This window comes from Microtus ochrogaster, chromosome 18 (genome assembly GCF_000317375.1).
Source record: "Microtus ochrogaster isolate Prairie Vole_2 chromosome 18, MicOch1.0, whole genome shotgun sequence".
Classification (NCBI taxonomy): domain Eukaryota; kingdom Metazoa; phylum Chordata; class Mammalia; order Rodentia; family Cricetidae; genus Microtus; species Microtus ochrogaster.
This window is the reverse complement of record NC_022020.1, coordinates 40311652-40329042: the sequence shown is the minus strand read 5'-3', so window position 1 is coordinate 40329042 and position 17391 is coordinate 40311652. Positions and strand designations below refer to the sequence as shown.

The 17391-nt window shown below is 46.1% G+C and overlaps 1 protein-coding gene across 1 annotated transcript in view; it reads right to left on the bottom strand.

The window, feature by feature from the left end:
• Positions 1–17391, bottom strand: part of Prdm6 (PR/SET domain 6) — a 102251-nt gene that overhangs the window by 15370 nt on the left and 69490 nt on the right. The window contains exons 5-6 of the mRNA XM_005356109.2: positions 14138–14262; positions 1724–2066 (exon numbers count right to left, since the gene is read on the bottom strand). Of these exons, the coding sequence (XP_005356166.1) occupies positions 1724–2066; positions 14138–14262 (468 nt within the window). The remainder of the gene's footprint in view (positions 1–1723; positions 2067–14137; positions 14263–17391) is intronic.

The window sequence follows — 17391 nt, the reverse complement described above, 5'->3', positions numbered from 1 at the left end:
TAAGCAAGCAAGTTAAGGCCAGGGTTCTTTTTTAAAAGCTTATTTAAATTTATTTGATGTGCATTGCTGTGATGCTGTCAGATCCCCTGGCACTGGAGTTACAGACAGTTGTGAGCTGCCATGGGGTGCTAAGAATTGAACCCAGGTCTGCTGGAAGAGCAGCCGGTGCTCTTAACCACTGAGCCATCTCTTCAGGCCCCCTATTTTCAAACTTACTGTGCACGATCACTTTACTACAGTATCACAACAGTCCTTTGCAACTAACACACCCTTACACCTGAACTCACTTTTTATGAGGAGATTTTAAATGCATCTTTGGTCTTAAAATGATGTGTAAGCTAAGAAGGACACATATTGGGGCTATATGTATGCCTGCTAACTTTTGAGAAAAGCCTTTCTGCATGGGAGAGGGAAAAGAAAAACACACTCCAACTTTTATGTTTTACCTCCACAGCGCAAGGGCGCTGGGAGCAGCTAGACTCAGATGCCTTTACACTAAAGTAAATGTTTCCATCTTGATTAGCTACAGTAAAGCTTGAGGCTAAGCAACCGGATTCTAGAATGACACAAATAGAAATGTGCACGGATGTAAAGGTGTCCAAACGCCCTGAATCTAAGATTAGAACATACCACCCCTTCTGCCACCCTCCCACCCCCTTGCCCTTTACTCTGATCTCAGATCTCCCAGGCACACTGCTATATGCTGCAGAGCTGAGAGGGAGGGGCTGTGTGTGCATTGGAAGGCAGCGAGTCACGTGACCTGCTTTGTTAGGGTTAATGAGTGGCAAAATTAAGTAAACAATTCAGACACCCTGCTTCCAGATGCCCAGTCCTAGCACTCAGAGTTATTTCTCACTTTTATATTCCAGGTGAATTTTTTTCTAGGCTGTTCTTGGATATTTTGGTTTTAATCAAGTTCTCGCAGGACGTGAAGGAGAGATAAAACAGAGACAGCCTTCCTATTGAATTAATTTGATCTTTGTCTTTTGCGCTCCCAGCGATCAAGACTGTCAAATAAACCAGTTTTGATTCATAAATAATAGTTCCATTATATCTACTGGGCCACTCGTCAGAGTACCTGAAATTTTAATTCACTTGTTCAGCTAAATTTCATCCTCAGTTCATGGCCATAAAATTCCGTATTGACAAACTCTCAAACCAACTTTGACTCTGACGTATCTAGTCAACATTTTTCTTCTGTGTGGATATTAGTTTATTGAATAAGTGGCATCTGTTTTCCTCCACATCACTAGCCGAGTGGGTATTTCCTTTTGACAGGTTTGCAGGATTTATGGGTTTGCATGCGCCGAAGAAAAATAGTACTAAGCAAAAAATTCCAATTCATTACCTCTTAGTACTTAATTAAGTTCATACTCACGGCACACTGGAGGTGAACTCTGAAATGCCTGCGACAGCCGGCCGGCAGCCAGCTATATTATCTTTGGAAGACAGAGGGGATTCTGATTATCCTGACCTCATTTTCCACCCCTGATATTCATAAACGTTCCTTCTCTCTTGCTCCCTTTTCAACCTGGACGTTACTGTTTGGGTAGTGAGCGCAGAAGCCTCTCAGCAGCCACCAACCTGTCTGTGCAGTCTTCACAAACGATGGCGGCACCCGCTGAGGCCTAACACAACTCGGGGTGTGACCTTCCAGCCTGCAGGCAGGCAGCTCTAAGCAGCGGCTTTCCCCCAAGGTGCTGCGGGATGCCCTGGGCCTCACCTGTCGGGGTTCTGTGTGCACACATGCATCTGCAGCAGGATGCGCTGTGTAAAAGTCTTAAAGCACTGGCCGCACTTCCAAAGGTGCCAGTCGCTGAACTCCGAGTGCAGCTGGCTGGTGGAGGTCGGGCTCGCCAGGACCCGCTGATTCTTCACGTTGATTTGGTTAAATCCCGCCTCAATGGGCCCAGATTTATCCAAGAGGGTGAAATTCCTGCTGCAGGGAGTCTGTGGGAAAACCACTGAACGCTGCTGGCCAGCGGAAGAAAGCTTACTGCTCTTGTTGAAGGGCTGCAGGGCGTCTTGTCGGCACATGGCTTCCATTACCGTGGAAGGGACGTTCACTGGAACAGCGAAGAGTTGGAGAAAGTCAGTTTCACCAGCCCTTAAATAAACACAATAGCACATACTTCAAAACATCCCTATTAAACAAGCATGCAAAATTGTGTTTTTCTGGCCCCCAAATTAGTATAATAAGGCCATTTGAAGGGAAAACCAGGCTTATCACAAATTAATAACTCATCCAATGCCAGTTTATTAAGCAACTAGTATATACTCAGTGCTGTTCTGGTAGGCCCTTTGCCTTCAACGTTCACACAATTCTGACTCGAGATATATGGGACTCCACACTGCATCCTGCTTAGAGACCTTCAGATATAAGAGACAGAGGGGTGAGCCGGTGGTGCCCAGAAATGGTGGGTCCCACTGCATTAGGAAGGGAATGCCAAGGCCTCCTACCAAGCCTTTCCAAAACAAATCAGGTATTAGCCATGGAGCTGACTGAAGAGCTAAGAGAAGAAGAGCTACCAGGAGACAGGAGAAGCCGAGCAAGGGAAATGGGCTGCCACCACAGGTGTGGGATTCTGGCTACCGTGGGAATAGTGTTGGGGAGGAAGGGAAATGACAGACATCCAAGTGCCCTAAATTGACTTTGAACACTATTTAAGACCCAGGTGATACACGCAGGCTGGTTTCGAACAGAGCGCGGGTAAGTCCACTGAGAAGATTTTCAGGGAGGGCTGGAGAGAGAGGGATGATTGACAGATGGACAGAGCAAGGGGCTGGACACAGCTGTGATGCTTGAAGCTGAAGTTCTGACATCAAGACGATCCAGGCTCCTGTCTTGGCTCTAGCTTTCATTAACGATGGTGATCTTAGGCAACTCATTAAACCCTTTGGAGCCTCTTTCCCCATAGGTAAAGTAAGGACAGTGGTAGCGCTAGTTCTATAAATAATAGGCACACGGCTTAGTGATTGAAACAGCTTAGACTCTAACTCTATTTCCTGGCATGGTGACTGCAGGGAAGGGAGCCATCACTCAACCCCATGACGTTGTCCCTGGGAAAGCATGAAGTGGTCACTCTGAGGACTGAGTGAGCTAATGCATCAGTGGCTTTCGGTGAAGAGGCCAATACCCCCTAGCAACAGAGCTCTGGGGCGTGGTGTCCTCATCCTTCCGTGGCCTTGAAGGAAGTTAAGGTGTGATATCAAAGAGTTCGTTACAGGGCCTGATGTCAACCACAGTCACTATTCTTTTGGGGCAGGAAAAGGTGAGATTAGAAGGAGGGAGATGGTTCTTATTGGGAGGTAGAGTGGAACAGAAGGAGGACCTGTAAAACAAAAGGGTTCTTTATGAGAGAAATCTAAATCCTTGAAGTTTATTGTGCCTTTAAATTTTTACTCTATTCTACTTCTGACAGGGTACCATTCAGTAGCCTTAAACTCAAAGTGCTCTGCCTGCCTTGGCCTCCCCGGTACTAAGATTTCAGTCAGGTGGAAGCCGCTACTCCTGGCTTCTTTTTTCAATATCTTACTGTGTTAGCAACATTTATCAAGTATTAACTGATCTTTCCATGGGTCTAAAGGTGATTCAAAGCTATGCAAAAGGCTTAACCTTTTTAAAAAGTAACTACTCTGATATATATATGTATATCTGATATATAAATATAAATATATATATATATATAAAAATTATTGGTCATTTCAGGAGTCAAAGAGACCATACAGTAGTCAGGAGGTTAAGGTGAATGGTGGCACACACCTTTAATCCCAGCACTCGGGGAGTGGGGGAGGTGGATCTCTGTGAGTTCTAGGCCAGCCTGATTGCAAGACAAGTTCTAGACCAGCCAGAGAAACACAGTGAAAGACCTTGTCCAAATATATGCAAAATTTTGAAGATGATTGGCGAAGATCGGTGATGGGAAGACACAAAGCCATGCCTGCTACCGATGCCAATACGGCCACTGGCTCAGAACCATGGCGGGAAACAAACCGGAGGCCCTTTGGTTCTCCTCACCACGGCCGTGGCTAAACTTCCTTGACAAGAAGAGCACACTCAGCTCTGGAAGACAGCCATAGAGGCATGGGAACCGGAAGCTCTGGAAGACAGCCATAGAGGCATGGGAACCGGAAGCTCTAGAAGACAGCCATAGAGGCATGGGAACCGGAAGCTCTGGAAGGAGACAGGTGGCTCACACATGCAAAAGGCGGTGTCACCTGAGGTTCTACAGAATCAGAGGATCAACAAATCTAACGCAGGGAGCAGTCCTCCTTACGGTAAGTGAAGCAGAGGTCGTCTCAGCCCAGACAAGACGCTCCATGTCCGGGACGGCCCTGGAGCACTGCTCAGTGGCTACTCAGCAGTAGTTTTACAGAGCGTTTTTAGAAATTAAATGAGTCTCCCAGAAGGGCTTGAGGTGAAGTCGGGGCAGAATCACTGACTAAGTTGACCCTCCCTCACTACAGATGGCAAAGCAGTAGCCCAACAGCACCCAGAGGTTTGCTTGCCATGACATGTCAGTGAAGGATAGCCCTAGCTATAGTCTGTAGCTTTCTAAGTTCTGGCAAATTTCATTTTTGATTCCTATCTCTAACTTCTTTGCTCTGTATTTCAAATAGAGGAAGGCCACTTTATGGGTTGTACAGTGCTTTGCGTCTGAGCCATATATACCAAACTATACATGTTACATATACGGGTATACCTGTATTCAAATTATGTAGAGTCTATATTTCATATATATATATATATATATATATGTATGATATGATATGTATCATTTGACCTCCTGAGGCAAAAAGCAATATGGAGGAGTTTGTAGGTGCTTTTTAGACTTAAAAAAAAAATCTTCCTTTGTGTTACATCTTAAGCAGGCTCTAAAAGATAAGGGGAGATGCTTTGCCAATTTTAATAAAAAATAAAAACAGGAGCGCCATTAGAGGTCAGGTTGGAGCCCATTTGTTTGACATTTCCCTCACTGATCCAGGGAAAGCAAAGCCCAGAGAAACTGCTGGTCTCCAGGCAACAGTGAGCCCTTGCCAGCCGGGCCACTCCGAAGGAGCGCCAAGAGGAAAGATGGTAGAACACAGAGACTGTAAATACACGGGAGAGCAGTGATCCTGGCCCAAGCTTTTTAATTTTAAATCCTTAAGGCCACACAATCTTTAGATAGAAAAAAAAAACAGATTCATGGGCCCATGGATTTTTATAAGTTTAATGATCAATGTCAAGAAAAATCAAATTTATATATCTAAAAATTTCCAAAATAATCAGAGATATATGTGTCTGGGTGACTGTAGTATAATAAACAGCATTTGGGTAGTAAAAATAAAGATGACTGGAATAAGATTATTCTCCATTTATTATTTTATTTTTTTGGTACGTCATAACACAAATATGAAACACGTCCCCGCTGTAGGTAGCAGCACGCTCCCTATGTCGCCCTGAGCGTGCACCTCCATCGTGATTATAAAGTAGTTCAGTCTTACTAAATGAAACTGAGCACATGATTTACAAGAGAGAGGAGACAGAATGAAGATTTTTCACCAAAGCGATCATATTTGAAGTCCAGCTGCTCTGTGGAGCCCTACCACGTCCACACCTCCCTCCATGTATAGATGTTTGTTTTGAAAACAGAACATCCTCCCGAATGTCAGCCTCCCTGGCCACATCAAAAAACACCAACTAAACAAGAGAACGTATCAGCCAGGGACAGGGGGCAAATCTTGGAAATACTGCCTCATGGAAACCCAGGAGAATTGGTTTAGACGAGGCCTGAAGACAGCTCACTAACATAACCAGAAACACAAGTGGCTTCTGCATTCGGAGACACTGAGCAGCAGAGTCTCCTTAGACTATGAAGACAAAGATTAAGTGGAAGGGGGTGCAGTCTAGAGCCTGGAAGGATGGAGCCAAGCAAAGACATTAACATCACTTATCTGGATAGTTAAGACGCTGGTCACATCTGGATAGCTAAAGCACGGTGGGGAGGAAAATTCAGCATGCAAGCAATCAAGTCTTGCTTCACCCCACCTGCAAAATATCTCCTGAGCGTCTACTTGGTACTGACTGGTGGGCACATAGCAGGACAGGAGAGCACACGGTCCCTCGCGCTGTGACAGACTGACAGACAGAAAGCCGGTGTTTCTAGTCATTCACTCAGCTTCAATTCTTTAGCTCTATTAATCGAATCATTATAACTGTAGGCATTGACATGCAGCGTAGAATATAAAAATGCGTGCATTTTAGAAGTGACGTAGTCCAGGACAGCAAGGAAGAAAGGATGCTAGGAAGTTGGGTATCTGAGCCCTGAAGGAACACATGAGAGAGTGGGGACAGGCAGAAGAGAGAGTCAGCCGAGGGAGCTGGCACAGCAGCACCTCCGGTCCCTGCTTATGACGGGAAGGACCTGAGCACTAAAGGACGTGAAAATGTGTCCACATGGCAAAGGAGGGGACAGATGGCAGGCGGCACCTGAGGATGGAGGGAAAGGTAGTTATTGCCAGCACCTGTGGGAGCTGCGCTGGACTGGAAAGGTGTTGGGGGCCTAGGGGCATGAAGTCTATAGCCCACTAGGTACAAGTTAGCTGTAGCTAAACTCTTGGGGTCTTGAGGTGACTAATATCTTAGTCTAGTTTGATTTGGGGTTTGAGGCCGGGCCTCATTAGACCGTCCTGGCTGGCCTGGAACTTGTGACCATCTTGCCTCTGCCTCCTGAGTGCTAGGATTACAGACATGGGCCACCACATCCTGCTGTGTTTTAATTAAAACCCCAGGTGTGGAGATGTAGCTCAGTTAGTCGAGGGCTTGCTAAGAAGAAGCGAATCCCTAGGTCGCATCCTCAACAGCCCCATAAAACTACATATGGTGGCACGTCTTTAAAGCCAGCGCTGGGAGGTGAATGCAGGAGGGTCAGAAGCTCGAGGGTCATCCGCGGTTACACGGCGAGTTTTGGACAGCTGGGGCTACATGAGATCCTATCTGAAGATAAATTAGCATGTGAGCTGGAGACTACGTGGGGCTCATAGCATCCCATATGAAAGAGCTACTTATTCAAGGGAAGAGTCCTTGCAAGTCTAAAAGAGTTTTGAACCAGAGCTCGAGGGGACCAGATGCCTGCTTTCAGGGTAGCTTCAATCCACGGTGACCAGTATGGACCATATGCTGCCAGCACATTTGCAAAAAAAGGAGATGAGGAGCCCAACACTGTTGTGAACACTTATAATGCCAGTCACTTAGGAAGCTGAGGCAAGAAGATCAGAAACTAAAGGTCAACAAAGGCTTTCTTGAAAAAGTGGAGACAGAGGGGAGACAGTTGAATGGAACATAGAAAAAAAAAAAAACAGAAAGGGAGAATGTACTTAGATGCCTGAAGAGGCAAAAATGTATTTCTGGAAGAAGAGCTAAGAATTTGTCAACATCCCTCATTATCTCTTGGCTGGTGATTTGTACGTCTGTAATACTCTGTGGACTTTGATCTATGAGCCCAAACTATCTGTTGATAAAACAAGTGGATAAACTAGAATAAGATAAGCAAATAAATGGGATTTCACTCTGGCTGCGATGACCCTAACGAGGTCGCTTCGTGGTGCATCCCTGAGTGGACCATGTGACCCTGATCGGGATGGTGGCAACAGAGATGAGACACACGAGGAACACACACACAACAGGGCCTGGCGAGAGAGAGTGACGTGTCTAGGTCACAGTTGGATGACTGAAAGTGAGCACTGTGAGCTACACCTACACGGAGAGAGACAGATTGTGGGAATGGACATGACAACCCCAGTCCCAACACCCTGAGGGCGAGGTTCCTATGCGGGATGGAAGTGAAGGATGTTGGGAAGACAATTTCATGGTTGAGGCTGGGAGTCACAGAAGTCTTACAGACCCCCACAAAAGAAAATACAGACCCAAGGGTACCTGGGAAATGTGTCACGGCGTAAACGAATGCAGACAGATTGCAAAACTATATACAGCTTTAATGGAGAAATAGACTGACAGAACCACCTTTCCGCAGAGATCAGGAAAGCAGAAGCTTTGGGCGTAAACGAATGCAGACAGATTGCAAAACTATATACAGCTTTAATGGAGAAATAGACTTACAGAACCACCCTTCCGCAGAGACCAGGAAAGCAGAAGCAATTGCTGAGAGCACATTCGCCAGATTTATAGGTAAACATTAGCCCGAGGCGAACACGCCCCCTAAGGGGCGGGACTTATCCCTACAGAAATGGACTCTGAGAGGGAGATTTTGGAGATCTGTGTGGAGACCTCTTTGCCTATTGACGGAGATCCAGTGTGGAGTTCTGTGCGCGAGAGCGTTACTGGGGAGTCTTTGGAGGGTCACCATGCCTTAGAGAGTGACCAAAGCAGGACAGGGACAGTTAAAGGCAGATGAGCTGGGGGCTGGCAAGTTTTTAGAGTTGTCCTCTCAGGGAGGACAGCCAGGCTTTATGCGTCCACACCGATCAGTCACTGCCTGGGGACCGCTGTCCAGTTCAGAGTGCTCTGTGGTCAAGGGTGCAGTGACTCTGCTATGCTGATGGAGGTGCTGAAGGCAAACCCATCTGAGAGATGGCCCCTCCCACGCGTCCAAGCGCTAGAAGAGTGCGTGATGACATCATCTAGCAAGACCTAGAGTGGCACACAACATTCCTGGGTGACAATACAATGGCATCTCTCCAGTATTTCCTTCCTCCTTTGCCATTCTTCCCTGAGGTTTTGCTGTCACCCTTCCAATGGGTAGCTAACTACCTCTGATAAAGATGAACAAGTGTCCCATTTCTTCTTTGTGTTTTCTAGAATTCTATAGGTTTCTTGACTTCTAGGATAAGTGTGTGTGTGTGTGTGTGTGTGTGTGTGTGTGTGTGTGTGCATATGCACATGGAAACTACAGGACAAACTTGGCTATCATTCCTCAGGTGCCATCCACACCATCTCCCCCCCCGCCACCCCCCAGACAGGGTCATTGCCATGGAACTTGCCTATTCAGCTAGATTGACTAGGCAGCAGGTCTCATGTGCCCACTTGCCTCTGCCTCTTCAGCTCAGGTGACAAGTGTGTGCCGCCTTGCCCAGCTCCAGTGGGGCCGAGGGACCTAGCTCAGGTCCTCAAGCTCGCAAGGCTCTGATCCGTCTCCCCAGCCTTGGCCAATTTTTGTGTTAGGTTCTTGACCTGGAGCTTTTATTTCTGGCAGATAGAATAAAAATCAAGTCCTAGACCATTCTATAGCTATAGCAAGGCATTTACTGCTTTCACGGCATCTCAAAATGGACAATTGCTGGGCCTTTGGGAGGTGGAATCAACATTCTGCTCATCTCCATTCAGAGAAATGATAGTACCTGGCCATACTCAAACGTGTGTTAGGAGTCCAATCCCAGTGTCTCTCTGTGTGTAGGAGTAGGTGCTCTGGCTTCCGACCATATTCAACCTAACACCCTCCGCTCTGCTGTAGCTACCCGAAGAGGTACCTTCAATGAGTGACTTCAATGCTTAAGTTGTATACTAATGAACCTTCTCTGTCCTCCAAAGCTGGGGAGGGGACTTGCGTTTCTGCACTCCACCACAATGCTTCCTTTCAGCCCTTGTGTGCACAGATACCGCTGTTGGGTTGAATGATACCGTGGTATCCTAATGGTCACACAGATAAAGGATTGAGCAGCATCTCCTTAGGGCGGATTCCTTCTAGAATCCCTGGTAGAGGGAAGGGATGAGAGGCCGTGCGCAGAAGTGGTTCTTTTTATTTGCTGTTCTTTGAGAACCAGAAGGAGCAAGCCTATTTGAGGCAGGGTCTAATTGAGCACAGCTCCCGCATGGCCATCAAGTCTCACATTCTGCCACCTCAGCTTCATACACAGAGACAGAAAAAGCAGTAGGAAGACTTGTTTAACATTTATTCTCAGGTTTTTTTCCTTTCTTTTTTTTCTTTTAATTTCCTCTGAAAAGAATATGAACCACTCGGGTCTTTGCACTCTGCAGGAGCTAATCCCCCACTGGAAGCTCAGGGCAACCTCACCCCTTCTTGCGGATGTGATCTGTCGACAGGAGCATTCCTCCAGGCTCTGAAAGACCCACAGTGGACGGGGGGTTCTCCCTTTCGGAGCTCTCTTACATTTTTAACTATAGTTTTTTTTTTTTTTTTCAAAAAAGAAAACAACGTAGGAATTGCTTCCAGAGCCCAGAGGCTTGTGTGGAGCACTGTCTCCTCTTCCAGCACAGGCGGCTTTGGCTGGCACGTCCGGGCAGTTCCTGTACCCAGTGGCCCCACTGCTATGTGCTGCTGACAGAGGGGGGCACTTACGATGCCCCAGGTCCCACTGCGCATGACCAACGGGAAGTGTGTATGCTGCATGTTGAAAGAAACATGGGGAGAACATGATACTTTCATAACCGAAAGTGCTTAATAAGAACGATTCACTAACCGAAGTCACATTTTCCTTGGCTTTCTTAATCCAGGACCAATTTCACTAACAAAGGGAAATCTGTCTGAGATAACTTTTAATCTCCTAATTGTGATAGAAGGCCTCATCTTTATCCAGTCTACCTTTACTTTAACTGTGTGTGGTGTGTTTGTGTGTGAGTCCACGCAAGTGAGTACTCACTCGTGGTGTATGTGCGAGCGCATGTGTGTATGTGTGCATGAGCGTGTGTGTGTGAATGTGTGTGTGGATGTGTGTGTGCACGTGCATGTGTGTCTGCATGCATGTGTGTGTGCATATGTGTGTGTGTACATGCATGCACAAGTGTTGAGGACAACATCCAGGCATCAGCTTCTCCCCTTGCACCATGTAGATTTTGGGGATGGAATGCAGAGCCATCAGGCGTGGTGGTGCCTTTACCTGCGGAGGCAGCTCCCCAGCCCAACACACACAACACAGGCTTTGCCCGCAGCACATGAAGGAAGCACATTTGATTGGCAAGGCTTTGATTTCAAGGAGCTCCTCTTTGAAACCCAGTTGAATTTGTGACCAGCAAGGTGAGGTAAAAATCATCTTAGAACTGCTGATCCATTGAGATGATCTAAATTATTCAGGGTGAGGAAGGCTGTCTGCTAAGTTCCCTGCCATGCCCCTTCACACATCTGCATGTCTAAGTTGCGAGAGGATTTTCTTAGCACAGCATAAAGAATCGCCATCACAGAGCACTCCCCGGCCACTCTGTGATCAAATGGAAGGAGGCGCTATCTCAGAATCACAATTGAAGTCATATTTCTCCTCTCACTATCTGATGAAGCCTTCTGCTGGGTTTCTTGGGTGGCCAGTCACATGACAGATAGATGGCTTTGAGACAGGAAGTGAAATAAAATTCTCCTAACACCCTCAAGAGAAAGAGGCATTGTCACCATTAAGCCTTTCAAAAGGATGACTTAATTCCCTTTAAACATCCCTCAATCCTCACTGAGAACTCGGAACTGAACCCTGAAAGGGGCAACTTAGCTTTCCTACCGAAGCCACAGACTGCACAGCACTCCGATTTCGAGAGAGAAACGACATAACGTGCCCTGGCAGAGTTCACTTAATACTCTAGCCAGAATCCTCAAGAAGGCTTCATACAGGTGCAATTGCAGGAGAAAGGGCTGAGTGCAAACAGTGTGCTGTTCCAGAAAATGAATTTTTAAAGGCACTGTGGCTCTGAATCTGAACACTACTTGGTATGCTCGGACCACCTGCCCGCCAGCTAGGAATGGCAAATGGGAAGTCAAATGCCCTCCCTCCAGCCCCAGGCACCCCCATGCATGCAATGGCCTTGTGAGGCGAAACCAATGTACAAACATATGACTCCTACTCCGGAGAGTCAAGTAAGCATGCCAATTTCTGTGTGGTCATCCACACTTCCCATTCATACTTCTAAACTCAGAAAATTGTCACTCCTTAGACTGGAAGATCCAGCCATCCTAGACACCTTTTTCTGGGTAACTAAAATGTCAGGAAATGCTGATGACCTTGCTTTTAAGATAGCCCTCGTGTCCGCTTCCATGACTTCCATATTGGTCCACACCACTGCCATTTCTTCCCTGGTTTCTACAAGAGCCCCTGCGTGCTACCTCTCTGTGCTTGTTGTAATCTGCACTCGAAAGACAGAGGGATCCCCCTACAACCTCGGTCAGACCATTGCATTACTGCTCAAAACTCCATCCCAGCCTCAGCACCAGGCTCCCAGAGCAAAAAGCAGGTTCCTCTCAGGGGACCAGATACGTGCTCCCTGCACACACTCACCCATACATGACTTATCTTCTGCCTGTCACTCATTCCATCGTACCTGGGCCAACTTCTGGGATTGCTCTGCCACATCTAGCAGACATTTCCATTAACGAACTCTTAGGGGTTTAGTTGAATGGCCCTCCAGGCTCTTCTCTAGAGCAGCGTCTGATTCGTTCCCTTTCCTCCTTAAGTCTTTGGTCAAAGCCTAGCTTGCCAGTGGGGACTCCTTCAATTCGTTCCCCACATCTGCAGTCCCAAACACCTAGCACACTGTCCCTTCCTGCTTCAGTACCTCCACAATACACCGCCACCTGTGTAAATATGTAAATATTTAATTACATATTTATGACACCCTGTCCCTAGAGAGAAGCTCCATAAGGGTAGGACTTCTTGACTGTTTTCTTTCTTCTGCATTGATGGCACCTAAATGAAGTGAAGACTGGCCCCTAGCAGGTGATCAATAAATACAGGAATCAATGACTGAACTATAAGCTGTAAATCAGTGCTGTCAGCCGTCATGGGCTTACACTACACATTCCTCAATACAACACAGTATCTTCACGGTCTATAGCAGGTTATAGTCAAGGAGGAAAGAAAAAAACAACGCAGGATTCCCAGAATCTCTTTGGCTCCAACTCCACACGTTAGGAGCTGAGTTTGTGTCTGGTTCCGGCACAGAGAACACCCATGGCTCTATCCCAGATGTTCTAGTTCTTGTGGTGAGGGAGGTAGTGATGGTGTTATCCTGGAGAAGGGAGAATCTGGTGGTCTCCATGCTTGTGTCTGCTCTAAAGCCAGCCACCCAGCCATGTCCCACATGGGGATTGCTCCCCTGGAAACAGACACTCCCTCTAACACAGCAGGGTATATCACAGCAGAAAGAACAACTTCTGGGGAAACTCCACAAGTCAGGAGGATGCCAAGATACACGTCTTCATTTGAGGTTGGTTTGAATTAGGGCAAAAAACAGAGAAGTTGGTATTAGTGTGCTCTGTAAAGATTTTCTGTTTTTCAACGGAATCAAAGACAAGAAAAACAAGGTCGGCACTGTGCTGAGCAGCAGCGAGGGCAATCGGAGGATGAGTGCGTGAGAGAGAGTTGAGACAGAAGTAGGAAAAGACCGCTCCTTCCAAGACGAAGCTCTCCACCCATCAACAAATCCATCTGTTGTCTCTGTTTCTCTCTTGCAGCATATCGAATTATCATTTCACAGATGAGTCAGCTTAGCGACAGGAAAAGACAGCGCCCCTGAAACTAGTGTCCTCCCCCGTGCACCCTGGGACTGCCTAAATCTGTTCCAAATATGGACATCACCTGAACGGTTGCCCAAGCATCGATACTTGAGTTTGGAAGAAGATCAAGTAGAAGTTGCTTCAAGTTCCCACCAGTCTAAATATCCTATTGTTGTTTTAAAGGTCATAGTTAGCAGGATGACAATGATAGGAGAAATATTTTGTGGTTCTAGACATAATTTTGAATGAGTAAACTTAGAAAGACACCAATTCCACAGCCTTTTCCTCATTCACACCCAAACAGCTGCCGAGGAGATGGTCTCCACTGAGGGATGTTGCTTTGTTAGTTTTGTTTAGCACGTGACTCCGACAAGACTGCCTCCCTTCAGAGCAGAGACCCTGGCACTTCCCCTCTTAAAGCAGCAAACCTAGAAGCAGACACAGAGTGGGTACTCACTAGAGACCAGCTGACTCCCCCCCCCCTTTTTTTGTCAGCAATTCTTTAAAAGTCTGGCAAAGGCTTTGAAACTGTGAACAGGCAAAGAGCTGGCCAGGAAAGAAAGCAGCGGTGGAATGACCCGTGCATGTTTGCTTTACGTATCACAGTGAACCACATTCAAAAAGAAGTTTCAAAAAGCATTCTCTAAAAGTTCCCTCTGAAACAGGTACGTTTTTAGTGTGAATTCAGAACTAAAGTAGGTTCTTACAGTTTTCATCCTGGGCAATGCATTGTAAGGGGATCCCAAAGAAAGACGTATAGCTGTCATTGTACCACACCAGAAGCTCGGTGCCCCTGGGAATATCTATACAGGCTCGGTAGAATATATTCGACCTATTTAAAAAACAAAAGAAAACCCATCTTAGTCAGACGTAATGCTCATATGTCCCCACCGCATTTTTATTGTCCCCCAAACATTCTGCCCAGCTCCACCTAAACAGTTTATAATAAATCTACACCCACCTTCTGATCCCAAGCCATCGAGGAGAGCCTGTAACTCAGTGTGATAAACAATGTATTTATTTCCAAAGGGCCCCTTCACAGACAGTCTTGGGGAGACAGATATATGGCCCAGGAGACAGCAGGGAAGGAAAAGTTCATTAAAAAAAAATTCTCTCTCATGATAACTAGAAAAGTCTTCCCAGTGGCTACTACATAGGCAGTGAGAGCTGCCCAACCACATTAGAAAATTAATTTACGTTTTATTTATTTCTTATTTGAAGAGAAAGCACTACAGGTAGTCAGTCTGTCACTGTGATGTTGGGAGTCCCCAAAAATTTATAATAAAATAAAGCAACTTTTAATAATATGAGGACTAAGAGAAGAAAAATAAAACCCTCCCACCTGCTCCCCCCTCCCACCCCCTAAAGTTTGATGTAGGAGAAGAGAAAAGCCCTCTTGTGTGAGACGGATGGAAATTCAATAAATACAAGAGGAGCACTTTCCTTGGGCTGAAAGATTACACCCAGGGTGATGGAGTGAGGGTTCTAAGAAATAAGCATCTTTTATAGCAGCAGCTTTGGTGCCGTTAAGAAAAATCTACAGATTTTTGAAAAGAATGAGGGTGTCCAGACCGGTTTTCTCAATGAAGGATTGTTACAAATATTAGCCTCAAGTTCCAGATAAAAGTGTTTTAGGGTTGGTGGGCCTTAAATTCCGCCTTTCTGTAAGGAATTGGCTGCAGCAGCGTAATTTGTCCCTTGTAGAACACTGCAGACATAAGGGGAATCTGTCTCCACATTTTTCATGGCAGTGAGATATGCACTTGTCAACATACTTTGTCACCACAAAGTGGCTCTTGGCAATAGGATCATAAAGATCAATAAAAAAAAAGTGCAGATTCTCAATATTTTACTTACGGCTGCAAAAATTTCATTTATCTTGTTATTTTCCTTACTTACTGCCATTCTGTCTCACGAGGGCACTGCTAGCTAAGCAGAACGTTTTTCCCAAACATTCTATGAATATCTGACAAAAACTCCAGCCGCTCGTCCAGTCCTCGCTGCCCTTCCTGCCTTGGCACCTCTAGGAGCTGCACATTTTATTAATTTTTTCCACCGCCGCATAAAAAAAATCAAAATTGGAACCGTGTTATAAATCGCTGACATCTCCTAACTTGAGAAAAATTGAGTCTACTTTGTACTTCACCCTTGTAACATTTCATCTCTGGGTTTGCCTTCCCTTCGTGTAAACACAGCGCCCGGCAAATGAATGTGCTAAAACCAAATGACACACTTTGCTGCTGAAAGAGCAGAACTGTTTTCGAGCGATGGGTGGTCTTCTGGGGCACAGAGTAGGCCGAAAGAGGGGGGGAAATGTGTAAGCGTACACCATCCCTGACAAGCACCCTGAGCTTCCAAAGCTTGCAGAAATCCCTGCATGCTGAAGCACATCAAAGGGATTTTTCCCTTTTCAGATAATATTTCCTTTGCTGACATGTATTTAGTATTGTGGTTGGATGACTCATAAAGATAGCTTCATGGCGTCCCAACGCAGTTGAAGCAGAACACATGCCAACAAACATTATTGTCAGCCTCAAAATAAAAACAAAACGTTCAGCTAAGGGTCAATCAATCAAGGGCGCTTTGAAGAAAATTCCATTTAGATATTACAAATCATAACAGAATGAATTTAAACCAGCTGACTTTTTGTGAAGGGGACATTCATGTACAATAAAAATTAGGCTGGCTCTTTGGGGTCCAACTTTTCTATTTTCTTACTTTTGGACGTGGTCACTAGTGATGGATGCCAGTTTTTTTTTTTTTAAATTGTGTTTTTGTAGCTCATTGTATAAAGATCTGCGGTAATCCAAAACAGATCGGCTGAGAGTGAGCTTGTAGCTTCAGCGCCCTCATGAAAGGAGAGTTGTAAAATCCACTTAATATCGACAGATAGGTAATGGCTTACTCATGCTCCTCTCCCCTGAGGGGTTCTTGTCCCAAATTTAGAGTTTGCCTCAACAGTTCCCTTGGTATTTCTGTATTAGAGAAGTGGCCAAACTATCTCTTGCTGACTGGACAAGCACAACCTTTGCTAATTGTGGAGCTCAGGGTTGTCTAGAAAATTCTCGATAGCAAACACAGAGCGCTGCTGGCTGTGCACCGGTGTTAACCAAACAGCCTCCTGTACTCTTTCACGTAAACCGTTACTTAATAAAACTGCATGGGGAACCCAGGCAATGAGTCAGACACTGCCCAAGTAGGTTCTTTTTAGAAGTGGAGACTTTCAGGGAGCAAGCAAGCCAGACTGGTGCACCTCTATAAGCTATAAAGAAAAATTTAAAGAGAGAGAGAGAGAGAGAGAGAGAGAGAGAGAGAGAGAGAGAGAGAGAGAGAGAAACTTCACTTAAAAAAAAAAGGAAAATAAATAGCCCCAGGCAGAACTCCAAGTTGCCGACACAAGGCTCTCGGCTTTGATGTGTCTGTGGTGCCCAATAAAGCTAAACAGTTGCTTCTGACTCTGAAGGGAACACGGCTGTTTATAACTGAGCTCATATATTTATACCGCACATGTTTTCGAGGGATTCTGAGAGGAGAAGGCTTAGTGGTGGGGCTGTTTTTCTGTTCGGTCTGTTTCTGCCTTCTCATCTTGGTTCCAGCCTTCCTTAGGAACAGGGGGTGGGGCCAGCAGGTGCATGGAGAAGGGGGGGGGCTTCCTGCTCTATCCCTGTGGGACTCTGGAAAGTGCAGCTACCTCTCCCTGGATCTGTCACTCTTGGGGCACTGCCCATTCCTCTTAGGGAACAGTGGTGGGGGTGGGGCTTCTTTTCTTTAATTTGAAGCCACCACATCACCTGGAACACAGCTGAAATCATCAAAGGGGCCAGGCCCAGATGCTCTGGAAACTTTTGAGAGAGCAGGAGAGGTCGCGGCGGCGGCGGCGGCGTCTCAGTCCTGGGTCTGAGCATGCCCGCTTTGGAAGATTAAGTTCTTGGTTCTCCAGACCTTGGTCCAAATGAACCTA